At 48.3% G+C, this 25,636-nt stretch overlaps 2 protein-coding genes across 6 annotated transcripts in view; one reads left to right on the top strand and one right to left on the bottom strand.

The window, feature by feature from the left end:
- Positions 1 to 14,882, top strand: part of ST7L (suppression of tumorigenicity 7 like) — an 82,986-nt gene extending 68,104 nt beyond the window's left edge. For all 5 annotated transcript variants that reach the window (XM_045478666.1, XM_045478664.1, XM_045478663.1 and 2 more), the window contains exon 15: positions 14,198 to 14,882. In XM_045478666.1, the coding sequence (XP_045334622.1) occupies positions 14,198 to 14,260 (63 nt within the window). In that variant the 3' untranslated portion in view covers positions 14,261 to 14,882. The remainder of the gene's footprint in view (positions 1 to 14,197) is intronic.
- Positions 7,858 to 24,904, bottom strand: WNT2B (Wnt family member 2B). The gene is made up of 5 exons (XM_045478669.1): positions 23,480 to 24,904; positions 17,552 to 17,772; positions 16,230 to 16,507; positions 15,303 to 15,567; positions 7,858 to 12,171 (listed from the first exon to the last, which is right to left on the bottom strand). The coding sequence occupies exons 1-5, from the start codon at positions 23,665 to 23,667 to the stop codon at positions 11,942 to 11,944; spliced, it is 1,182 nt and encodes a 393-aa protein (XP_045334625.1). The 5' UTR covers positions 23,668 to 24,904; the 3' UTR covers positions 7,858 to 11,941.
- Positions 24,905 to 25,636: the final 732 nt, after the last annotated feature.

Raw genomic sequence — 25,636 nt, 5'->3', positions numbered from 1 at the left:
TATTACCAATAGGATATACAGAGAGAGAAGCAGTTTGGGGAAGAATTTAAAAGGGAGCATATTCTCACACCCTTTGTTAGGAACACGCCAGCTCTTGTTTTCATGTGTTCAATATGCCAGAGTCCCAGTTTCTTTCTGAAGCCAGAGTTCAAGCTTTTATGCCCAGGTAGCAGGAGCTTTACAATTAAATTTTAATCCCTTAGTGTTTGTTAGACTCTTATCTAGAGTATAGCGACGACTATTCTTGGCAAGCAAAGACATTGCTGTTTTTCCTTCAGTCACAATGAGATAGAAAAATGTTCTCTGGCTGGGGTGTAGATGAAGGCACTTTACTAATCTTATACATAATTCATCTTTGGTTGCTGAGGTACTCAGAGTTGAAACTTTGCCCTCTGATAAAATTCAGCTGGATTTTTTATTTACTTGACTCTGATCCCTTTGGATTTAGCCCTTTATGGGAGCCTAGGGATTGTAATTCAGCTAAGTCCTAGCTGTGTAGACTTTTCTTATTAATTTGCTCTTGCTGTATTTTAGCTATTGTTAAGACCGCCTTTAACAACAACAGCAACAACAGCTGTACTAAGAACATGCAGTTCAGAGTCCTGGATACTCTGAGAAGATTCTTCTTTCAGTATTGGCTTATTGACTGGAAGGACTCCAATAGGGCTCATCTTAGTTTGTTTTCAAAGTTTAGTTTTTAAAGAGCCTCGGCATTTAAAAACATGCTAACTGTTGTCCTATAACATGCTATAGTATGGCAGTGATTATTCTGTACTATACTCCCAAGTTTTCCACATTCAACTTCATTATTTTAAGATGTTACTACTAATGAACTTGTTTCTTCCTTCATTCAGTGAACAAATGTGTTATCAGGTACCTTTATGAAATATAAAACACAACTTGTTCACAAGTAACTCATAGTCTAGCCGTAGGGGGTTTGAGACCGGCAAGGGATGCATTCGTGTAAGACAGAGGCTGCTGCCACGGCGATAGATTAGCTCACCCTTGCATGTTTATTCATCTGACTGGAAGTGGCTGAGGAATTATTTTCACGTGCCTCACATAAGATGTAGTGACCTAAAAAGTCATTTGAGACTCAGAGAGGAGTTTTCCCTTTAGATCTAGGCTTTGCTTAGTCAGGGGTCCTTTCAGTCAAACAAGGCAGATAAGGGAGTCTCTATTTTATTCTCTTTCAAACAGGAGACACATAGGACTTTCATCTTTACACCTAACTGATGAAGTTCATGTCTTTATAAACTGTGGTACTCATTATGTCTATCTGAATAGTTTAAACTTCATCAAAAAGTGAAGTGCTCCACAATTCAAAATTGAAATAAGAAAGGTCTTGCCTTAAGAGTCACATAGTAGTCGCCATAGTAGCATAAGACAGAGGCCTCTCTCACACTTACACTTCCATCGTCCTCTTTTATAACCTCTCATTGCTAATAATGACAGACTGATAAGGGTTAAAGGCCATTCTGGTTTAGAATATGAAACAGTATGATGTCATTGTGAAGCAGAATGGGAGAACAAGAGTTAGGACTAAAATTAGTTGGGTCTGTGGCCATGTGGGAAAGATGGGAAAGAGCCACTCCAAATTTCCCAGAGCCTACCGTTAATGTTAAAGCTGCATCCTGCAGTGACTGATTCTGAACATAGGCACATGTTAATTTTAAAAAATCATAAAAGGATATTGGGGTAGGCACTGAAATAAGGTTCCAAAATTCCCCAAGCTGAATTTTGCCAATCAATTCTGCATCCTGACAATTCTGTCTTTTTATAAGGAGAGCCACCAAGATTTTCCAAGTAACTAAAAAATATTTCCAATCTTCATTGGGCTCAATCAAATATATGTGCTGGCTAGGTCATTAGGGATGACCTTGGAATACATATTTCAGAATAGGCACAGGGGAGCTGTGCCTTGGGGAGCTTATACTAATTAGGCGTGTAATCAATAAATATGATAATATGATGGAAGTATATGGAGTGGAAGAGTAGGCCTAAGGTTGTACTAGGGGTCAAAGAATATACTGATTTAACTCAGTGTGGCAGCAGAAGAAAGGAAGTGGGATGATTTGAACAATGACTTAGGGGCAGAAGACTGCAGATCAGGCTTCGGAATTTACTGGTGACTGTTCTCTAAGAGTCCATCTGAGCTTGCTCTATCTGATGGAATAAGTAGAAATTATTAGTGTTTGGGTAGGTTAACAGAAAATGTATCTCTGGATAGTGAGTTAGATGCATGACAGGATCTTCCAGTTCAGAAGTGTGATTTGTAACATGCTAATAAGGAGTCACATTCATATTTCTGGGTTGTAAGGAGCCCACTCTCATCCATTCACCTGTGTTCTCGTTTATCCTAGACCGTGTCTGCTAATGCTAGGTCTCTAGAGAAAGAGTTAAGTCGACTCCAGGCCCCGAGTTCCTACTGCCACCAATTCCCTTAGGACTTGGACAAAGATAATGAATAGAGTTACTTAAAAAATTTTTTTTAACTTTGATCTTTCAGATGGCATTGAGAGTAACCGTATCTTTTGTTTGGTGTCAAGCTCCCTATTGAATTATTTTTTTTAACGTTTATTTTTATTTTTGAGAGAGAGAGAGAGAGACAGAGTGGGAGTGGGGGAGGGGCAGAGAGAGAGGGAGATACAGAATCCAAAGGAGGCTCCAGGCTCCGAGCTGTCAGCACAGAGCCCGAAACAGGGCTCAAACTCACAGACCGTGAGATCATGACCTGAGCTGAAGTTGGACTCTTAACTGACTGAGCCACCCAAGTGCCTTGGATTATTATTTTTTTAATTGCTTTTGAACAATAACTTTTTCTTTGGTTGCCTAACCGGTCGTACAAGTTAAGACTTCTATCTTTATGTCTATTTTATAATAGCTGCCCTGAGAGAGCAGATGAAAAATAATAAGTCAGTTAGATATTTTATGAGTACTGAAATCCCTTCCATTCAGAAATGTAAATAAAATAAGCAGCATGAGCAATCAGCTTATGGCAGATTCCGTGGGTTTATGTTACATAGGGAAATTATAGTGCAACCTGAAACACACTTCTTAATGAATTCATAGTGGTGTCACAGTTGAATGAAACCCTTGAGCTTTTTTCTGTCGTGAAGGGTTTCAGAAATCACTTTTTATAAATTGCCTAGGATAGGAGGAAAAAACTAAGATGATACCAAAAAATGCCGTCACTGTTAAGTGGCTGCCTCCCAGCACCAAATTGTGCCAGTTAAGTAAAGCAAAAACATAGGATACTGCTCACCTGTGGGCTTATTCAGTGTATGTGTATGTGTACATACATGTGCGTGTGTATTCTAATGCAGCTGACCCTTGAACAACACAGGAGTTATGGGCACTGACCTGCTGTGCAGTCGAAAATCCATCTTTTGATTCTCCAAAAACTTACTGTTTACCGGAACCCACATCAATAACATAAATGGGGGTGGCTTGGGTGGCTCAGTTGGTTGAGCATCCGACTTTGGCTCAGGTCGTGATCTCAGGTTCGTGAGTTTGAGCCCCATATCAGACTCTCTGCTGTCAGCACGGAGCCCACTTTGGCTCCTCTGTCCCCCCTCTCTCTCTGCCCCTCCACCTCTTGTGCTCTCTCTCTCTCTCTCTCAAAAATAAACATTTAAAAAAAAAATATATATATATATATTAAAAAATAACAGTTAACACATATATTGTATATATATTCTGTATTCTTATAATTAAGAAAATCATAAGGTAGAAAAAAATACATTTATAGTACTGGACTGTATTTATTTTAAAAATCTGCATATAACTGCACCCATGCAATTCAAACCAGTGTTGTTCAAGGGTCAGCTTATTCTTTTTTTTTTTTTTTTTTTCAACGTTTATTTATTTTTGGGACAGAGAGAGACAGAGCATGAACGGGGGAGGGGCAGAGAGAGAGGGAGACACAGAATCGGAAACAGGCTCCAGGCTCTGAGCCATCAGCCCAGAGCCTGACGCGGGGCTCGAACTCACGGACCGCGAGATCGTGACCTGGCTGAAGTCGGACGCTTAACCGACTGCGCCACCCAGGCGCCCCAAGGGTCAGCTTATTCTTTTTCTGAAAAAAGCACAAGGAAAATGCTGTGGAAGAACAGGTTGCCCTTGTGATTTTTGTCCCCGGAAGTTGAGAAAGCTCAGTTAGGAAGTATGACAGGAGCTTGGTAAATAGCTCTGTTTTTACCTTCACAAATGCAAGAAGCCAGAGACCTAACTGAAAGTCAGGAAATTGGAATTTGTCTCTTGTCTGGCAGCCTCTTTATCTGGAAGCTTGTAGCACACAAGAACTATCTTCTCACTTATCAGTTAGCTGGTTTTGTAGTTCCTAAAGTTCTTTCTTCGCTCTCCTCCTATTCGCTGTGGCCTTGGAGGTGATGAATCCACTAGCCACAAAAAGTCCAGTATGTCAAACGGGACATAGGGGCCAGTCAAGCCCTAAGGTTGGGAATGAGGGAAAGAAACACATATTTTTAATTTCATATTATTTCTTTTTAAAATTTTAATTTCTTAAGCATTTGGCTTGATTTATGTCAGATTCTGGGCTTGGAAGCCTACATGAATGCATCACAGTTCTGGATAGAATACTTCATGTCTCTTATTTACCCTAGAATCTCAAATGGTAGTGAGTTGTAGTTAACACTTAGCATTTGTGAGGCTTTACAGCGGAGCTCTCTTTTCGTCCCTGTATGTGTAACAAACGGCCTCATCCTTGTGCTTTCCCATAGGTACCCCCGTGTTTACTGACCTAGAGCAAGATGCTGTGTGGCCCTAAGGGGCTCTGCACCATCTGACAGTCTAGGCATATGCCGCTAGCTCACATTATTTAAGCCCTTATCTCAGCGTTCTGATTTCTCTGTAGTCCCCAGTGTATATAATATGTACTTGCTTGAAATTCCTTATATATTGCTTGCACATTCTTGCTTCTAAGTTTCAGCACATACCAGGGCCTTCGCTTTAGAACGCATTCTCTGACTGCCCTCCACCAGTCCATACCTTATCTTTTAAGACTCCAACTCAAAAGTGAGTCCTGGAGAAAGTCTGATTAATCTCTTCCACCTGATTGATTTATTCGGAGACTTCTGTTTCTCTGCCCATTCCTCAGACTGGTTTTCCTTTGTGATTGGTGCTTGTGTACATTGTCACCCAATGAGCATGATGATACTAGGAATGACGATTTTCTTCTGTCCTCGTCTTTGTTTAATACACACAAACATTTTGAAGGCCTGCTAACAGCCTGCTCAGTTTTCCCTGAGTTCTAGTCCACCTTCCATACCTTTTCCCTTGACATCAGAGCTAAATTCCTGGAGAAACAGGACACATTCAGGACTTGGCCTCCACCTCAGCATGTGTGTGGCAGCCTGCTGAATAGGTCCCTACAAATAGGAAGGATCTAACCCTTTGGTTTCAACGTCTCTGCATTCTACTCAGATGCCTTCACGAAGTAGATGTGGGATCAGAAATAGGTCTGGGGATGGGAGTAGGGAAATTTTTAATGAATGCTTTTTCCTTCCTTTTTACATAAGACCCATGAAACTGCTGTCGTCAGCAGCTCACCCGACACTCTCCTGCTCTGCCTCTTTTCCAGAAGTCAGGGTTAGTTTAAGAAAAAGCCTCTTGCTAGAAGCCATGACCTCGTACTTTTATCCCCTCCATCTGGTGTGCGGCCTCATGGGGCTGTGCTGCTATGCAGGAGGTGAGCAGTGGAATTCTTTAGATGATGACTTCTGAGCCCACATGCGGAGGCAGTGGGGGTGGGGAGCAGGGAGAGCAGTGAGAGCCAAGATCAATGGACCAAAAAGTAAGGTTTGCTCTGGGACAGATCCTGACTATAGGTAGGCTTTTTCATGAGGTGTCCTTCCCCTAATTCAAGTGGGAGCCCGGGTCTATGATGGATGAACACTGTGTTCCTGCAGTTTTCCCTTCTGCCTTCACAGTTGGGGTGCGGGAGTGGGATAGGTAGGGTATGTGCAGGCTTATGCTGTTTCTGAAGGAATGCATTCCACGGTTGAACAGGGAAGGGTTCCCCTTGCACACATCCTCTCTTAGAGCTGCTTTGTCTCACTGTCTTGGACCCACACAGAAGTCCAGATTTTGAATGAGGGTGGGAGGAGGGGTTGAAAGGAGCAAAAGTTTTTGATCAAGTAAAAATCTGTTGTCTGCCTCATCTTGTAGGGGTTTCTCTGCAGGGTGGATTCTCCTTGCTTTGGTGTAGATAAATTACCTGTCTCAGCTAGAGGTCCCAAGACTTTTACCAGGCTATGAGTAGGCATCTGGCCTGGGGTAAGACATTTTTTTTTTTTAGCACTCTCATTCCCTGTTCTTACTTTCCTAGCCCAGGGGTTGACAGCCATTTAAAAACAGAGTGAAATCTCAAAGGAAATTCTAATACATGCATTAGAAGCCCAAAGCCTTAATAATTTCTTCTCATGGATTCTCAGGACTACTTGTATTCCGTGCACTTAGCATCACTTTAAAAGAAATAGATAAAATTAAAGCAAATGTTAAAAGTGTTAATCTGATGAAGAAAAAAAGGCATAGAAAGCTCTAGGAGGCAGAGTTGATTGAAGGTGGACTACTTGGCACAGTGATCATTTTGTGGTGGTGGAAATAGCGGCAGAAATGACCAAAAGGGGATGTGCTGTTGTAGTTAGGGAAGGCCTAGGCTTTTCCTTTTGAAAATTCTGCTCAGATATACTCTCCTAGAATATTTTGTATCAATTTCTGTCCTAAAGGGGCTGAGACTCTGGCCTCTGCAGCCTTGTGTATTGTCAGTCTTTGAGGAGAGCACACAGGGTTTGAAGTGAGAAGCCCTGGATTTGAGTTCTGTCTGAACCACTCAGTATCACATGACCTGGGACAAATCACTGAGCCTTTCTGAATAGTACCTGTGCAGTGAGAGTGTCTCCTGCCTCACAGGGAAAATTGGTGTGAAAATTAGTCTGCGTTAAAGCATTTTGTACCTGAAAAAGCTTCTTATGACATCATAATTATTCTCAGGGAAGCCCTACCTTGAGTTGTCAAAAAGGACAGCTGTGGATTAAACGGTCTTCCCATTTTCTTCACTCAGCTTAACGTTTCTGTTTGCTCAGGCCTGCTTAGAGGGGCTGGTAGTAGTGAAGTAAAGTCACCAGATTTCAGCTCCTTTTGGTCAAAGAAAGAGAACTTCCATGTCCAGCTGGTCCATGCATAGACTCATAGACAGTATGGAAGTGAGCAAAGGGTAGTTCAGAGTCAGGGGGCCAAGGGGAGAATGCTTTCCTTGCTGTCTCTCCTCCAGGATGACTGATACGTCTTAAGTAAGTGGAAGAGCCACTAAGATGCTCAGGGATAATTTAAACCATGAATGGGAAGTGGAAAAATGTACTTGTAAACTCCCCCTCTCTTCAATCCCTTTGACCTTTGGGGTCAGGGGAAGGCATTTACTGATACCCCACTGACTATTACCTGAAACCTGCCAGTCACCCAACGAGAAGAGCAGCTTCTGGGAAAGCTCAGTTCACTGTAGCAACTGTGACATATTTACCTTAGTAAAGTCACTGCTTGCTCCTCTCCAGTGCCTCTCTCTTGTGGAGATTATCCCTGGAACCCAAAGCTATCCTGTTTTCTAACTTAATAGAAATTAAGAACGACAGGTCGTGGGCCACAGGCTTGGTGATTATACCCGGTGCAGTCCTAGAGGCTGTGTGCCATATCCGTAGCACACAGGGCACAAATTGCACTGTCTCCAGCATGGTCTTAGCCATTGGGCTTGGGTGGTAGTCTCTCCCCTCTCCATGCACTCTCTGCATCCTTTCCCTGCCACCTCGTGGGGGAATACCAGTCACCAAACCACACAGCTGCTTGCATATTGAGAATGGACATGTTTAATGTTACTTGGTTACGGCTGAACCCCTGATAATGGCAGGAATTTTGAAGGATGTGATTGAAATCCAGTTGTTTGTTTTATTGTTAGGGACCGGGGACGACTAGAACTCTGTTGCAGCCTGAGAGAAGCTTGCGTGCGTGTCCACGCAAACACACATCACGCGTGCACGCACGCGTATCCTCATGGCTGTGCACAGGCTCACAGGGAGAGCAAGGAGTGGAAAGGAAGCATCTCTTTCTTGTTTTCCAACATTGCTTCAAAGGTGCCCAACCCCCGTAGTAGCAGGCAGTTCCCAAGTGGAGGGAGGGGGCAGAGGCTTCCACCAAGGCCATCAATAACCAGGTGTGAGCTACAGGTCTCCGTGTAATGTGAAGCTCTCCCGTATTTCATTTCTGCACCCAGGGGGCGGCTCTGCAGGATTGCTTACGGAGAGCTCTGTGTCTGGCACCTCTCTCCACAAGGCCCAGGCGCCCAGGGTCCCACCGACCTGCCCAGGAATGCATCACATTATTCTCTGGTGCTGTAATTTGGCTGCAGGAGCTAGGCTGACGGCCTCCCAGGGATGAGAAACATACTCTCCCTGGCGTCCTCCCTTGGGTTTCTGCCCTGTGACCACTGAGGGTGTTTAAAAACCTCAGGCTGAGGGGGAAAAAAAATCCCGATTAACTCTCATATATTAAACTGTGTAGAAACCAGTGTCCTGAGTGGGTCTGAGAATTTGGCAGAAGACTTAGTGGTTGGTGTTCTTGCTAAGGGAGGTGAGAAAAAGGAGAAGAGATTACCCTCTACAACAGGGAGGAAAAGAAATGAGGCCATAAGTGGTCATGAGTCAGACCTACAAGACTTTTTGCAAACAGACGTTCAGGGCCAGGCAGTGTTTAATTTTTTAAAAAATAATCTGAAGTCCCTGATTTCATTTTCCAGCATCATTCTAAGAAAGCATAAGGGCGAGCACTACTATTCAAGGCTAGCAATAATAGCAGTTGGCTCTTATCTGCAGGACTAGATTAAGGCTGGCATTCTTACTTCTACATGAGAAAAACTGGCCACGGGCTGTGCAGCTGAGGTACTTCAGTCACCTGCCTTCTCTAAAACAGTCTAAGATCTTTAAAGGATAGAGATTGTGTCTTTGAAGTTAACTTTGTACCCAAATAGCACTTTCTGCAACGCATTCTACCTAAATGTTAAAAGTTAGAAGAAATGAGGACTGACAGGAAGGAGTGTTAGAGAGGGGCTAAGAGACTGCTGCTGGACGCACAGAACTCTCCTGACCAGAGGAGGGTCTGGAGAGGGGTTAGACGCTGTGAGTGGGTGGCAGCAGGACTAAATGGAGCCCTGACTGCACCAAATAAAGTTCTCCTTTTGCTGCTTGTTCCAAATAAATTAGTTTCTGTTTGTTTTATTGCAGAATAGACGCCAGTTGTCCAAAGCCAGTCACAATGCAGAGGCAAGCTAAGAAATACGAGGAAAAATTAATTGCTTGGCCATCATCCATCCCTTCTTGGGACCACATTGCCTCTGTAGTGGGGCTCACATGGACCTCTTTTCTTTCGCTATCCACCCCACTATTCAAACTTTTCCCTCTCTGGACAGCTTGCTTTTCTCTTAACCATTTATAGTAAATTACAAAACTTGGGTCTTTATGAACTAGAATTTGGAGCCCAGGGGAAGCCCAGAGCAGTACGAGATGCCAGAAGAGGCTCAACTTCCTTCATAGGGTAAGAACTGAAAAGGAATAGGTGACAGCACAGGCAGATTGAACTTGGGTTGAAGTCCCAGGAAGGCCTAGCTATCATTTATGTGGTTACCTGGGCATTCTTGTGAGAGCAGGGGCTGACTGGGACCTGAGGCTCTACCCAAACACCCTGATGTAAATTCCTTCAGCTGTATTCTTGATTCAGACTGACTTTGACCCCCTTACCTTCCCACTATGCTAAGGCTTTCCTCCTCCTAATCCCAGCTCAAGATGTCAGAAGCTCTTCTCTTTCCCTCCCATTTCCCCCTCCCTAATCCCACCATTGGCTCATCAGTTATCCAGTTGACTCCACTCTGCAAGGAAGACATTCCCCTGGCCTGACTCACTCAGTCCCATTTCTCCACAGGAATCCCCTCACCACAGACCACAAGGGCCCTGACTAGCTCATGTTTTGTGTTAATGGATGTGAAACCGGAGCAAACCCCTCACCAAAAGAAAAACCACCCTAAACTCTCCCACACAGGTCTCAGCAGGTTACACAAATATTAGTCCTATCATCCAAATAAATCTGCCCCCATGGCCCAGAGCTCTGGCTCCCCTATCCTTCTGCTGCCTGTGCAGAGTGAAGCTGTTCTACAAACACGTGAGGACCCCAAGGGATGTTGGAGAGGAACTTGGAAGGGGGGGTGGGGTGGGCCCCTATGTTCAGAATTCCTTGTGTAGGCCCTTTAATCAACAGCCTGCTGTCAATACTTTGCAATTGTAAACGGAAGGTTTCAAGAGAAGTCATGATGGGCTAGACCAGTTAGGAACTTTGGTAAGAGTGTCTGTTGGCTGGAATTGGGGGGCACAATTAAAACTCAGTATCTGAGATAGGTTTATAACCTCATTTTACAGACGAGATGATAGAGGCTTGTAGAATTTGGGTATCTTGCTCAAAATACCAAAAACTGTAAATGGCACAACTGTGATTTCAACCCAGGTGTGTCATAACTGCAAATTTCTATACCACTCTGCTCTCTTAAATTATCAAAAGATAGCCATTGTCTAAGTCACATAAAAATAGGACATCACAGTTTTTGGGACTCCATATCCTAGCCTGTAGCTTACAAAGCCTGCTATCTCTGGAGACTCCCACTACTGCAAGCTTAGTTAGGCAGCAGGTAGTAGCATAGAAGGAACTCCCCTGTTTAAGCCAAACATGGAGTGAACAGTAATAATCCCCAGAACTTAGAGAGCCACTAAATAAAAATTTGTTCAATAAATGGGGAAAGGCTGTTTTTTAAGTTGTTTACCACTTTGGCCCCAAAGCCCCAGCTCTCTTTTCCTCTGTAGCCACTGGCTTCCATGCCCAACTTCAAAGACTAGGATTCTCTCCTAAAAATTGCCAAAGCCAGAGATCCCTACCTGACTAGTATACACTGATGCCTCATGTGGGGCCCTTGAGATCAGGCCTGCTACCTTTCCTACCCTCCATGAGTCACATATCTTTTACTAAGTGTTTCCCAAACCTAGTTGACCTCCAGAAGAATGCATAGAAACTTTAAAAAAATAAAATAAAACCCCAAAGGCCTAGGCAGGCTTACTAAATTATTCTTTCTCAGGAGTGTTCAGGGTATTCTAGTGATCTATTAGGCATAAGAACCACTACATGCCACTTGGTTTGAACAGGCAGCAAGTGAGCAAGGGGCAGTGCTATCTGATATAGGTTGAAAAGAAGAGGGAGGTTGGAAGAGAATGTATGTTTGTATAGTTATATAATTTTTTCCCCTACAAAATACAGCAGTTTATAAACCTATGAGCATGTGAATGGAACCTGTCCACTACGGCTAACTCTTACCTAGGAATCCCAGGCTCTGGGATAATGGAAGAAGGTTGTAGCCTGAGAGTTTCTTTTGGGGTACCAGGCAGTCTGCTCAAACTGACCCAGGGAAGAGATGTGGTTCCATCTCTGTCCCATCTACCCTTAGGTAGGAACACAAAGAAGCTCTCTCCAGGTACCCTTCCTCTTGCACACACAAGAAATGTAAGGAAGCCAGTGCAAAGGAAAGGAAAAATGAGCCTTGACCATGTGCTTTAGTGCAACTTATATCACTCTGAAGACCCCCACCTCTTCCCCTCTCCCTTCTAACCTCCAGAGGGGGCAGTCAGGGAGCTGTTCAGTTTCTTACATCCCCTGTCAACTCCTTCCCAGGGCTAAGGAACCAGTCAGGACACCAGAGTCCTTCTGGATTGCTTTCCAAGTCCTTAAATAGAAACTGTAGCAGCCCAGAGCTGAGGGTAGAGGAAGGCGTGCATGCAAAGATCTTGTGCTTTTGAGCCAGGAGTTTTGAAGTAGAGGGATGAGTGAGGTATTTCTACATTCAGGTCTGGTCCAGCCACTCTGCCTTCTTGGGGGCCTTGCAAGTGTGGACGTCCACAGTGTTTCTGCACTCCTTGCACCGCACTGCACAGCACCAGTGGAATTTGCACTCACACTGGGTGACACGGGTGACTCGAGTTGTGTCGTACCCTCGGCCACAGCACATGATTTCGCAACCATCCGTCCCTTTGGATGTCTTGCTACAGACACGGCCCGCAGTGCCTAGGGAACCTGGGTTGGGGAAGAGAATGAGAACCAAGTTACCTCTTACTTCAGCTGCTCTGGGTTCCCTTACCCACATCCTCATGAGGAAACCATAAAGAATCCCTTTTCCTGAAAATATGCCCAACTGGCCAAAATGACCATCTCCTTACTTCCCTTTGCACCACTCTGGCTTCTTCCCACCATAAAGGCTCCCTAAAGACCATTGACTTCACCTACTATGCTGTCCCTGCCAATACACATCTCTGTGTCTCCTTCAAAACCTAGCCTTAAAATGCTCCTAGCTGTTAAAGCTGGGTAAGGGCTCTCTGTGTTAGAAGTTTTCCATACTAAACAGTTAAAAAAAACAAAAAACAACTTAGCCTATAATTTATCTTTTCCAAGAAGTCATGCCACAACTCTGATCCAGCTACCATTTGTCAGTATTTTGGTCCTTAGTTTACATTTTAAGTTGTACCATACAGGGAAGTAATATAGGATGGCCATTAAAAGCATGGGCCTTATTGTCATATTGTTCAAGTTTCAGTTCCAGGCCTGCCGCATCTTAGCTATGTGATTTCACAAGGTAGTTAATCTCTCTAGGCTTTAACCTTCTCATATGAAAATAGGCATAATAATAGCATGTAACTCAGTGGATTGTTACATCTATCATCTCTGTTCAGATGAGGAGGTGAACTGGTTAGTGTGACTGCCCAGAGGCATATCCCTGTGGAATTGCTACAGAATATCCCTTGCCTTACCCTTTACAGTAGGAACTCTTGAAGGGTAGGAATGATATTATCCCCCTGCACAGAGAGTGCTTAGGACTTCATTTTGACCAACTTTAGCAAGAGAGATCCTGCCGACAGATATAAAAACACAGAATTTGGGATGGGATGGGCCCTAGAAAGTATCTGTCTATTCTAACCCTTCTCCAGAGATGGGACAGGGACTGACCTGGAGGTTGAGGAAGTGGAACAGATTGACTGATTCTCTTGCAGTAGTCTGTACACCCTACTGCGATATGGAAAGAAAATGCTAGGGGCACCTGGGTGGTTCAGTCGGTTAAGAGACTGACTTCAGCTCACGTCATGATCTCATGGTTAGTGGGTTCGAGCCCTGCATTGGGCTCTGTGCTGACAGCTCAGAGCCTGGGGCCTGCTTCAGATTCTGTGTCTCCCTCTTTCTCTGCCCTTCCCCCATTCACGTTCTGCCTCTCTCTCTCTCTCAAAAATAAACGACGCGGGGCTCGAACTCACGGACCGCGAGATCGTGACCTGGCTGAAGTCGGACGCTTAACTGACTGCGCCACCCAGGCGCCCCTCAAATAATTTTTTAATGAAAGAGTACGCAATCCAAAATTGTTAGAGGCCACTCTTCCAGAGTGTGGGCTAACTAGTTCTACTATCTGTGTTACTCTCCTCTAACTCCAAGGGCTGGATCTTAAGTCCTTTTGTGCACCAAAAGCCTCTTCTATACTCTAGAGCTGAGCTGTCCAGGTTATAGCCACCAGCTACACGTGGTCATTTAGTTATAAATTAACTAAAATTTAAAACTTAATTTCTCAGGCACAATACCTATATTTCAAATGCTCAGTAATCCCATGTGGCTAAGTGGCTATCTATTGGAAAACACAGATGTAGAACAGTTCTGTCATCACAGAGAGCTCCACCAGACAGGACTGCTTTGGTGGAAATTTGTGGCTCCATACTCGATTCTGAGATGACTTACACCCTTTGAATTCCAGGCCCCACTTTGGGTTTTATGAGACTTAATTTTATGCCTCCAAGAAAAACCAACACATCTGACTCACCCTTCCTTCTGACTCCAAAGATCCTTCCCCAAAGGTGCATTTTAGGTATAACAGCATAGGCTTATACCTCGGCTGCTATGGAATTATTTCAAGACATTCAGAGAGTAGTCCTCTGAATTATACCACGTGGGAAGAAAACATACCTAGTGGCAGGAAATCACTGAGAGAATCAGAAAGGGCTCTTTTAACTCCTTTTCTCCTAGCACCCTCCAAAGGGCACAAACTACTTTCTGTGTTACTTAGGTGGAGCCCCACCCTGTTTCTATGCCCAGATTTGCTCCGAGCCACTTGACTCTCCAGGAATGACAGTGATGGCTGAAAACAAACAGAACCAAAGACAGCTGTGGTTCCTGGCTCTATCTCACCCAAGTCCTGAATGCTGAGTCTGCAGAGAAGAGCCTGCAAGCCCATGATAGTAACCAGAGGAAGAGCAGTTCTTTTGCACTAAAGGTTGTTCCTAGTCTAACCTGTCTGAACCTGAAATATGAGCCAAGCCAAGATGGTGACTTCTACTCTTTGGGGGCAATAACATATCACTTTCCAGCATCCCCAAGAATTCCACCACAAATATCTGGACCAGATTGAAAAACAATTTGCTGCTTTCTGCTAGTGGTTAGCCCTACTGAGATCTCTTTCCTTGCTTCCCCAACTCCACTGTAGAATCTTCAGTGGCAGCACACTGGATATAGTCTTTCAAGGCCACTCATGGTCTGATCCTCACCTTTCTTTCTACCTCTAATCTCCTCATCCCAAACCTTCACTCAGTCAGATTCATCATACCTCTCGGTTCCTAGAACAATCATGTACTTTCCCACCTACCACTCTGCTTATTGCCCTTCTCTTCTCTCTAGGTTGTCCAGGTGATCCCTACACTTCGAGAAATTGCTTAAATTCCACATTTTCCAATAAGCTTTTCTTGGTTTCTCCAGCTTTGTGTCTTCTGCCATTGCATATGTCCACCGATTGATTACATCTTATTTCTTTAGCCAGATCATAAACAGTCAGAGACTTAGGGTTCCTCCACCTCATGCTTGTGTACAGCCCATACATTGCTTGGTATTGAAAACGGGTGACTCATTTAAACAATCCCTGAATAATACCTACTGTACCCCAGATGCTGGGGATATAAAAGAGTGAGAAATGACCTCTCCTCTGCTTGGGTAGCACTGGGACTGGTGGCTTGAGGCATTCATTATCAATCTTATTATAAGACGTTCACGTCGAGAGGAGACTGATGCCTCACAAAGTACCACTTCCCTAACTCCTGTGGCTGAGCAGACTATGACTGACCAGGGGTGCCTGCACCAAGAACTGGGGCTCCTTGTCCTTACCTGCTTTCCTTACTCACCTGCAGCCTTGTCTAAGACACAGTAGTCTGGGGAGTTGTCAAAGTAGACAAGGTCAGTCCGGGTGGCACGGCGATAACCTTGGCGGGCTGCTGTGAAGTTGGCGCCATCCTGGGTTGCTGTCACCTGCACAGCCCCATCGTAGCGCCGCCGCAGGTAATCACCTGTGCGGCGGAAGTCTGAGAGTGCACGCCAGCAGGTGCGCAGAGTACAGGAGCCACTAACACCATGGCACTTACACTCGAGCTTCAGAAACCGCCGCACAGCCTGGGAGGTGAGGGAGAGGCAGCCGGTCAGGGCACTTTTCAGTCATCCTTAGGGCTACGAGCATGAGTGCTCTGACATCTGGCCTAGGCTGGACAGTGGGTTCTCTCCCCATCAGAACCCACCCATTCAAGAACCTCTTCCTCCATGAATCCTCCCTAGACCACCAGTGCTTTCTTTCCACGATAGTGTGTTCAAACACAGAGCCACAGGATCCTGTTCATGATTACAGTTTGCCATCACATGCCCTACTTTTACATGTTCTTAGAGTTTAAGGTGCCGTGCCTTCTGCTTCTCTAGCATGTCATTTCCCAGCACAGTACTAGGCACATTGGCAGTGCTCAGAAACCAGTGAACTGCCCAGAGCAAGTTCTTATCCTCCTCAGTCTTTATGGAAGTGGTCCTTCCCCTTCTTAAAAAGTTAACTTCCCTTCTTTTCTCTACCTTTCCCTACTTTCCACATCTGTGAAGACACTTTATGCGCCTGGTTGAATCTAGGCATTCCCAAGCTCCCTTGCATTCACTACTCCTATCCCGTGGGGGTTGGGGCCACTGGAAGTGATCCAGGAGCCTTCAGCACTTCCACCTTCACATTCACTCCGTGATCACATGTACTGGTCACCCCCAGCAGATATGGACGTACATGCACAGACATGAGTACTGACCGTGCGACCACAGCGGTTGTTATGTAAGTTCATGAGGGCCCGGGCATCCTTAAGCCTCTTTTCCTTGGCATCCACAAAGGCCTTGGCAAAGCGAACACCATAATGGATGTTGTCACTGCAGCCACCCCAGTCAAAATCCCCACGTTGGTCATGGTGTCGGCCACGGGTGTAGGGGTCACAGCTGCACACGCTCAGTTCTCCCTGGCTGCAGGCACGAGTGATAGCATGGACCACCCCTGCAGACGAGATGGCATATACAAATGCTGCCTCCCGGCTACCTGGAGAAAGAAAGGTAGAAGTACATTTCTGCAAAGAGGCCTATGTCTGTCCCTGTCTTCTGCCCACACAACCCCCACTCTGAAACCTCCTCTCTTCTTGTCTTTCCCAGAGCAACTCCTGCACCTGCTTTTTTCAAGGTGGCCTTCCCTTCCAAAAGCATTCCCCAGAGTATCTGACCTCTTCCCCTCGGCCCTCAGTACTCTCTATCCGCTTCTTTGTACATCTGACCTCTTGGGCTGACCTGTACTCTTGCTTCCTTCCAAACTCCCTGGATCCATCCATTGAAAAGTTTCACAGTGAGTCATCCCCTCCCACCGAGTGCCAATCCTAGCTCAGCTAAGCCTGCCCCAGTCCACATTCCAGGCCTTTTCAGACCTACTCTGCTGGACAGTTCCCCTACAATAGAGACCCCAGCCCAGGGGTTAGCCTGTTTGGGGAGACCTGCTACTTTCCAGGGCCTGCTTCCTTCTTACCCTGCTCTCAGGGATTGATGACTCATCACCCCTGTCCCCCAGACACCTCCCGATTCCCATCTCCTTCCCTTTCTCCTAGTTTATTGTCTCACTTCTGCTTAGCTTTTTTGCTGAGCTGGGGCCAAGCCACCAACTCTCCAAATATTTACATATCACCTTTCTGTTTATCCCTTGCTGCCATTACTGTGATGTTGGGAGTGTTGGGGTGAGGGTAGTGATGGTGGCAGTGAGTACAGAGCAGCCGTTCTAGTCCTCAGCCTTACAGTGTGTGGAAACCCTCACACTGGGGTTGGGGAGGAAAGGGGGAGGGAAGACGAGACATGGAGGTGGCAGGGGACACTGTACCTTTGTGTATCATCCCAGCAACACTGGCATTTAGAGGGGTCCCTGCCTACATATCTCAGGTACTGAGGGTCTGTTCCCAACTGTATCCTGGGCACTGCCCTCAACTGTCTATCTGATTATGAGGCAGTGTGTCCGAGAGGGGAGGAGGATCATGCCTACCCTACCCACTTGCCACCCCAGGCACAGACAGGGAAGCAGTTGGAGCAGGGTGGAAGAGCTCCCTACTTCTGAGCATGACACGGCCAAAGACAGTGTGGTCCCGGTCCAGCGTGGTGCAGTTCCAGCGGTGGTGGCGGAACTGGTGCTGACACTCTCGGATCCATTCTCGGGCACCCTCGCCCACCGAGCGCATGATGTCTGGGTAACGCTGGCACAGCTGCCGCTGCCGGCTCACCAGACCAGGGATATTGTCACAGATCACTCGGGCCCCCAGTGCCCCGATGTACCTGCAAGGTGGAGATGGCCCTGTCAGAGCATCCTGGCCCTTTTCCTGCCTCAGGAGGGGGAGAAGGAGGGGGAGGGGGAGGGGAGAGATTTGGCATTCAGAACTTGAAGAGGTTCCTTCCCCTCCTCCAACCCACATTCCCTGAGGCCAACGGGTACAGCTTTCCTCACAAGCCTGGAGAAATGGTTACACGGTTGCAGAGAGTAATTGAGTGGTCTCTCACCATCACCCGCTCCCCAGCCAAAGGTCCAAGTGACACACACTCCCAGAACACGGGCCAGGCATGTGTCACATACGTAGAAGCCCTGGGCATGTCACACAAACCCATTCCCTGTTTATTTAATAAACATTAAGAGCCTCAGAGAAAAATAAACTAACAAAACAAGAGTCTGAGACAACACTCTTACACCCACATGTAAGAGGCACGTCCTTCGTAGCTGGTCCATGAAGACATAGTTTGGGGGAGGAAGGATGGAGACAGGGAGGGACCAGTGGGAAGAGACTCAGTGGGCAATTTTGAGTCATGTTTACAGCTCTTGTCAGACCCATGTAGCTAAAATTCCTCACTCCCAAACCTGAGGTCTTGGGGAGGAAGACCCCACCCCCAAATCTCCTCCCTATACCCTTCATTTCCGGGCTCCACAGCCTTTCTTAACAAATGAGTCTTGGAGGCATGATGTCCTGGATGAACCTGCTTGGGCAGAGGGCTGTTAGCAGTGGGAAGCCAAAGCCAAGATAAAGCGAGGGGGGTGACACTCCCCATATTCCAGTCCCCACTCTGCCCAATTCAAACAATTTTAAGAAGATCAGTTGGGGTGGGCTACTAAAAGTTAGGTGGGTTGCTAGAGTCACTCTCAAATTTCTCAGTATTTTCTCTTCACTCGAACATTCTTAGCTTCTTCTCTCCATGAGGTCACTAAATGAGATCTGACCCATTCATCCACTTCACACTCCCTCGCTGTCTCTCCAACACCTAGCACCTTCCTTGGCCCTCTGGGAGTTCTCTGTTCTCCTATCCTAACACATCAAATGGATACCTCTCTCTCTTTCTCTGAACAGGTGGGGGTCAAAGGGGGCAGTTGCTGCTATGGGCTGAAAAGATTTGGTTTGGGCTGTGAATGAGCCTGTGGTTTGGGAGAGATCCCAAAATGGGCCTAGAAATGGGTGAGGGGAACAGAAGGCAGCCAGTGGGGAGAGAGGAAAAGCTGGACTGCCCTGGGCTCTATGTCCCCTCACTGTGCCCTGCCCACATCCTTGTGCCTGGCCCTCACCCACAAACTAGATCACCGCTGGTGACACCAAGTCAGACAGACTCAAGGAGGGCTGATGCTTGCCTCTTTTGGAGCTCAGCGGGGCTGATGGGGCCCATCTGTCCCCGGGGGAGGGGTGAGAGGGCTGGCCCACCACTGACAAATCCCATGGAATCAGCGTCCCCAGCAGCACCGTCCATCAGGGCAATAGCTTCCAGGAACAAACAAAATAAACACCCCGGGCTGGGCCAGGCCGGAAAAGGCCGCCTGACGCACAGCCTGGAGTTACACCCACTGCCGCGGTGCTTTGTTTGGAGAATCAAGACCATTGCAGTTGGAGCTCGTCCCTGTCTCACCACCGTTTTGCTTCCCCAGTTCGGCCCAAGTACTACTCTAAGCAATGGGTGTTTGTTTTTTTTACTGGGGCTTGGAAAGAGGGGGGTTGGATGGGAATGGGAGACCAGTAATCCAGCCCTCATGAGACAGTCTGGAGTGAGGCAGGCCAAACTCTGGCAATAAGTCCTTCCTGTGGTATGACTTAAATCCATTCTGCTGCAGCCCACATTGGTCCTTCTTGTTACATCCTCACTGAGCGTGGGAACATTTAGTACCTAAGACAGGAAGATAATTACGTTCCTCTACTACCACCCAGACCCCATTAAGTAGCTGCACTAAGTGCCCCAACTGGTGTGATTCTGAAGAGCAGGGCACTTGCCTGCTGGCTAGTGGTCAGCCCCTTGTAGTTGGTGGGGGAGGCGGGCTCCAATACAACTGAGCCTTAGCCCCCTCTCAATTCAACACACGCCTGAAAAATGCCTACATGTGCCAAGCACTGAGCTCAGCTGTTAGGGCACAGAGATGTTTAAGGCACCTTGCATCTCATTGGCTGGTAAGAGGGGGAGAGATGCCCCTGACTCCAGCTCTGTTTTCCCTTTCAGAAGTTTTCCTTTCCTTCCCAGCCTCCTGCCCCAGAATGCTCCCTTCACCTGCTTTTGACCAATTCACGTCCCTTCCTTTGACAAAGTGACCCATACCTTACTCTAGCCCTTTGCTCCTCAAAGTGTGGTCCCCAGAACAGCCATATGGGCATCATCTAGGGATCTGTTAGAAATGCAGAGCCTTGGGCCCCACCCCAGGCGTACTGAATCAGATTCTGCATTTTCACCAACATCACGAGGTGATTCAGACACCCTGTTCCATGAAGGCAGAGATTTTTGTCTGTTTTGTTCACTTGGTTACCCCCAGAACCTAGAACAGTGTCTGGCACATAGTAGATACTTAATAACTGTTTGTTGAATAAACACCTAACCACTCTGATTTACCGCCAACTCTCTTTTCCCCCTGGCCAGCCATAAACTTCATTTCAATTACAGCTTTACTCCTGCTGACATTGCCAGCCTATTTGAAGATGTTTTATATTTGTGTCTTTTTAATGAGGCCAGGGATGCTCTTTTCATTTCCCCTCTTGCAGTCCCTAGTGTACACAATTCAGCCCAGCCCACACAGGGCTTTGAACACAGGAATAAAACTATTTACCTTCCCTGAATCTCTTAATACAACATCATTTATATGGTACTTTACAGTTCACGAAACATTTTTCTAAACAAAAATCCTATGAGACAGGTCTCCATTTTACAGATGAAGAGACTGAGGTTCAGGGAGATTAAGTGGTAATACCCACTCTGTCCATCAGGACTAGTCAGAGGAGAGCCAGGGTGAACCAAGGATATCTGACTCCAAAGTCCAAGCTCATTTTCACTCCGAGAACAAGACAGGCATACAATGCTTAACCAGGAATAGAGCAATCTAGCTCCAAAATTGGTGTGAACTTGGGCAAGTTTCATACCACTCCCCTCCCAGCCCTCACTTTCTTCATGTGTGAAATGGAGAAAATAATAGTATCTACCTCACCAGATTACTTTGGGCATTGAAGAAGATGATGCTCATAAAGTACTTAGTTATAGTGTCCAAAGCTTAGTAAAGATTCATTGAATGGCAGTTGGTGGTGGTGACAATAATGCTATTATTATGATATCAACTCTGTTCCTCTCCCTTCGTGAATCCATGCACGATGTCCTGCTCACGGGATTCCCTACATCCAGCCCCCTGCAGAATGCAAAATGGAACAGGGAAGCACATGCGAGGAGCCCCCTATTTTTTGCTCTGTTTGTCACAGATTAAGAACAGACCATCTGTTTCCTCCTCCAGTTAGAAGTGGGGAGAGGGAAGGAGTGACTGGAGAGTAAGGGAAGGGCTGGGGAGACGATCAGACTGTTAGCTGGTGATAGTGATGACCTTCTGCTCCAGAGTGGAACACGGACACACACAGAGTCAACAGGCATCTCTTCCAGGGTTTGGACAGAGTATCAATCTTGCTGGGTTTTTTTCCCTAAAGGAAAGAGAGATACCTTGGGGGCCTGACCTGCCTTTAGAAAGCAGCTTTCCACTGTACCTCAGAAGTGATGACCACTGAGGCAGGCATCTGGGGCCTACAGCTGTGACAGGTGTGAGGCAAGGAGATTGAACTAACCTCTGCACCCACTCCCCATCCTGGCTCGACTGCCGCCTTTCACAGCGACTGCCGAGTCCCTCCCTATCACTGTATCACTGGCATGCCCCCTCTCTGGCTCTTCTACCCAGAGTTTTTCCAAAATGTGAACCACGTGGGGGTGAGAGCAGTAGAAGGGAGAAAGGAAAAGAAGAGGGAGTAGCCAAGGGACAAATTGGGGACCAGAAAACACCCTAGTTGGGTCTTTAGGAAGCACTACCAGGATGCTGCAATTATCAGAGTGACACTTCCTCACCTAAACACCAAGTGGTCCCCAAAACTACCTCCCAAACTGGTAAGAAGCAATCAAGAGTCCCTAAAAGCAAATTGCTATCTGGGGTGGATAAAGATGCACTGTGGTCACTTCATCGTCTCTCCATCCGGCCACTGAACACACAAGTCCCCAGCCAAACTGAGTCCCTGATGGCTTTGATCTCCCTCTGAACTTTGAAAGGCTTTTCTCCTCTGTCCCCTCTTCTTTTTCCCTTTCTAAAAGAATGTTTCAAGCCAGATGTAAGATACGGGCCTCCCTTCTCCCCCATCCAGAACAAACCACCCCCCCCCCTTGCCTTCCCCAACACTGCAGAGATTAAAAAGATCCAAAAGAGAGATTTTTCTGAAACAGGAAAATGGGGGGGGGGGGGGATTGGGGATGGAGAGCAACGCATCTTGAAATGATAGGAATCTGCAGCCCAAGCTTGCTGGCCCCTCAGCCAGCTACCCCTCACCCTTCCTAGCCAAGATTCCAAGTCTAGAGGAGAAAAGCCACAGGGTGCAAGGGGAGGAGAGACCACTCTGTGTGGTGGGAAGGGGGAGGGAGGAAGGAGCAAAGTAAGAAAAGGAAGGGGGCACTGCTTGGGTAGGGAGGGGCAAGAGTGCAGTCTGAAGCCAGTTTGATGGGGGGGTGGGCAGTGAAGAGGAAAGATGAGAAGACTGTCTTTTCTCAGTTCAGTTCCCCCCTTTGCCCCTCAGAGGGTGGGGGAGTAGGGAGAGCAGATTTCTCCTGAGAGAAAAGGATGAATGCCATCCAGGGCTTGGGGGTGGTGCAGGGGGGGATTCAGAAAAGAGCAGATATCCAGTGGGTTTTTAATGCCTTTTGCCTCATCTGCCCTCTTGTGAGGTGTCTGGAGTCTAAGGCCTGCAAGAAACCTGAGGGGAGGGTCTCAATGCTTTGCGCCTCCAGAAGCCTCTAGTTCTTGGACGGGAAAGAGATGGGAGACACAGGGTCATCTGGGAAGAAAAAGGAAGGAGAGAAGGATGTCTGGGTTCGAAGTGACATCTTCAAAGCTGAAGTTGAAGACAAACGCCTAAATTATGCAGTTATGCAAAATTGTTTTAATTGTGAGAGTTAATGGAGTATTTTTGCTTTGATTCCATTTCTAAACCTTGCGCTGGGTGCTATAGTGTGAACACCAAAGTCTTACTGCCTACCTGCTGGGGTAGACTAGCGAGAGCCTCGTCCGCCCTCGCCAAATGCCCTTTTCTCCACCTCGGGGTGGGTGGGGGGGGGGTCGACGTTAGGCGATCAGGGGGCTCTGTTGGAGGGCCACTGAAGGCCCCAGATGGACGATTGGTTTCTTGAATCCACCCTGAGAAAAACTTGGAAGGTAGCATTCCCCCTAAGTCAGAGCTGAAATGGGGCACTGCACAAGGGAATCTGGAAAGCCTCGACCACCAGGCGTCCTTGCTCCAAACACCCAGGGCCCACCTCACTGGGTGAGCAGCACACCTATCCACCCCCACCCCTACTCCGAGACTTAAGTGACAGTCCGGCTCGGATCGTCTCTAACTCCGTCGAAGCAAAAGCCTGGTCTCCTGTGCAGCCGGTGCCAGGAGCTGCGTAATTCCTCTGGGCGCCTTCGGCCTCTGACCCCGCGCCTCACCCTCCCCACCCCGAGAGCCATGCTCACCACCAGGACGTGTCTACGCGGGCCGGCAGCGTCAGCAGCAGCAGCAACAGCAGGCAGGCAAGACCGAGGCGGGCCGAAGCCCGAGAGCCGTCGGGGGCCGCGGGTCCTGGCGGGAGCGCGGGGACAGGGGCGCGGGCGCGCCGAGGGGGGAGCTGTGCGGCTTCCTCCGCACCACCCGGCTTCAGCATAGCTCCCCGATGACTCCCGCCGCGCGACCCGGAGGGGCGTGGACGGGGCACCGGCTCGGGGTACTCAGGCTGCTCCTACCTCACCCCCTTGGGGGGCCATAGGGCCCGGCGGCGGGGCACCCAGGGGCACCTGGAGTCCGGGAGCCGGGGCGCAGGGTCCCGGAGAGGGGCTCAGGGAACGGGTTCCGGAAGCCGACGGCGGCGCGCGGAGCCCCGGGTCTGGGACGCGCTGCCCCGGCGCTGGGCGCGGTGTCAGGGGGTCGGTGGCGCGGAGTAGGGCTGCGGGCAGAGTGTGTGCGGACAGCCCCTCGGCCGCGGGCTCTCATTGGACGGCGCGGGGCGGGGCCGAGGCCGGGGACACGCGCGGCCCTCTGGGCGGCTCCGCCCGCGCCAGCCCCGGGCGCTTCGCAGCGCCCTAGGTGTGGCGGCCCCCTCCGCCCCTCGGCTCTCCGCGGAGCACCGCGCCGCGCCCTCACCTGCTTCGGCGGGCCGCGACAGGGTGCGGGGGAGCCCTTCAGAACCCGTAGCGCCCAATCCTGGCCGACGCAGCGCCACCGGGTCCTAGCGCCCTTCAATTGGCAACCCTAACTTCTGTGGGTGATGGCCAGGAGCGCAGAGTGAGGGGGCCGCAGACACTTCCCCTCTGTTCTCTAACCTACAGTGACACCGGAGCTGAGCCACTGAGCATGCACTCATTTCCTCGGTCCTCTCTCGGTTCTTGGGCTTCTGTGAAATGGGTAGAACCTCTGTCACGGGGAGTTGCGGGAGGATCTTAACTCCCGTTCAACGTTGCCAACTGGGGCTCTTTGGGCAGTCGGCTTCAGGTAGGGGCTTCTCTCATCTAGGGCTTGTTGCTCCTCGTTCCTCCGACCCACTGCCCACCGCACCCCCTGCACGCAAACAATGTTTAGACCTGGTTCACGCCCGCCTGCCGGCCCCGATGCTCCCCTCTGGCCTGTGGACCGGGAATCGATGGCAGAAGCAGAGGGGGCACACCTGCGGACCGGACAAGGACTCCCCGCTCTTTACCGCCCCGGCTGAGCAGAACTTAGTCTCTCCCGGCTACCCCAGTGCTTCGGTCCCCCACCCCCTCGGGCGGGGCTGCAAGCAGGAAAGAATCAGAAACAGCTGGGCGGCTTTCCCGAACCAGAGGCCAGGGTGGGGGTCCTGCTGAGAGTGGAAGACCCGGAGCCATTTCTCTCCGTCGCCTTTCCTCCTCCCTACTGCTCCCTCACCCCCTCCGTCACCCATCCCACCCCTGCACACCGCCCCGGGGCGTGGTAAATCAGGAAGGGGTGGGGAGGGGCTGACTGCTGACGGTGACACCCCTCTTCTCTCCCCGCACTTACCAGGCAGGCTGGTAGAACCTTTGGGATCAGAGTGGCCCCGGCCTTCCAACTTGGAGAGTTGGGAAGTGGCCTGATCTCTTCTCCAGCCTCAGTTTCTCCTGTCTAACCCCTCATTCCCAAGTGTCTTTATGCCTCTCCCCATGATTTATCTAAACTGTAAAGCCCTGGTGTAAACAATGCTCTGGAAACTGCCCATCTTCCTCAACCCCAAACTCACTGTCAGTTCTTGGTTGGGGGCCTGCCGGTGGGGTGGGGGTGGGGATGGGGTATTAGAGCCGCCTGAGTGTGAGTGGACACCGCGCAGCTGCAGACATCCCAGGGGCAGATATGGGGGGGGGGGGGGGAAAGGGCTCAGAAGGACCTTTATCCCCTCTCCCTACCTCTCTACCTTACTTTCTGTGGCAGGGGCCAAAGTGCCTTCATTAATTCAACAAATATTTATCTACTCCTTACCAGTGCCAGACTGTGCTAGAACAGTCTGCTAGTGAACAAGGCAAAACAAAACACTTTCTGCCCTCATGGAGTTTACCTTCCACTGGGATAACACGGACAATACACAGTATACATCATAAGTAAAACATATAGTATGTTAGAAAGGAGTAAGAGCAGTGGGAAGGACA

Source organism: Leopardus geoffroyi, chromosome C1 (assembly GCF_018350155.1).
Source record: "Leopardus geoffroyi isolate Oge1 chromosome C1, O.geoffroyi_Oge1_pat1.0, whole genome shotgun sequence".
Lineage (NCBI taxonomy): Eukaryota > Metazoa > Chordata > Mammalia > Carnivora > Felidae > Leopardus > Leopardus geoffroyi.
The sequence above is the reverse complement of the archived record's forward strand: the minus strand, read 5'-3'. Positions and strand labels throughout refer to the sequence as shown.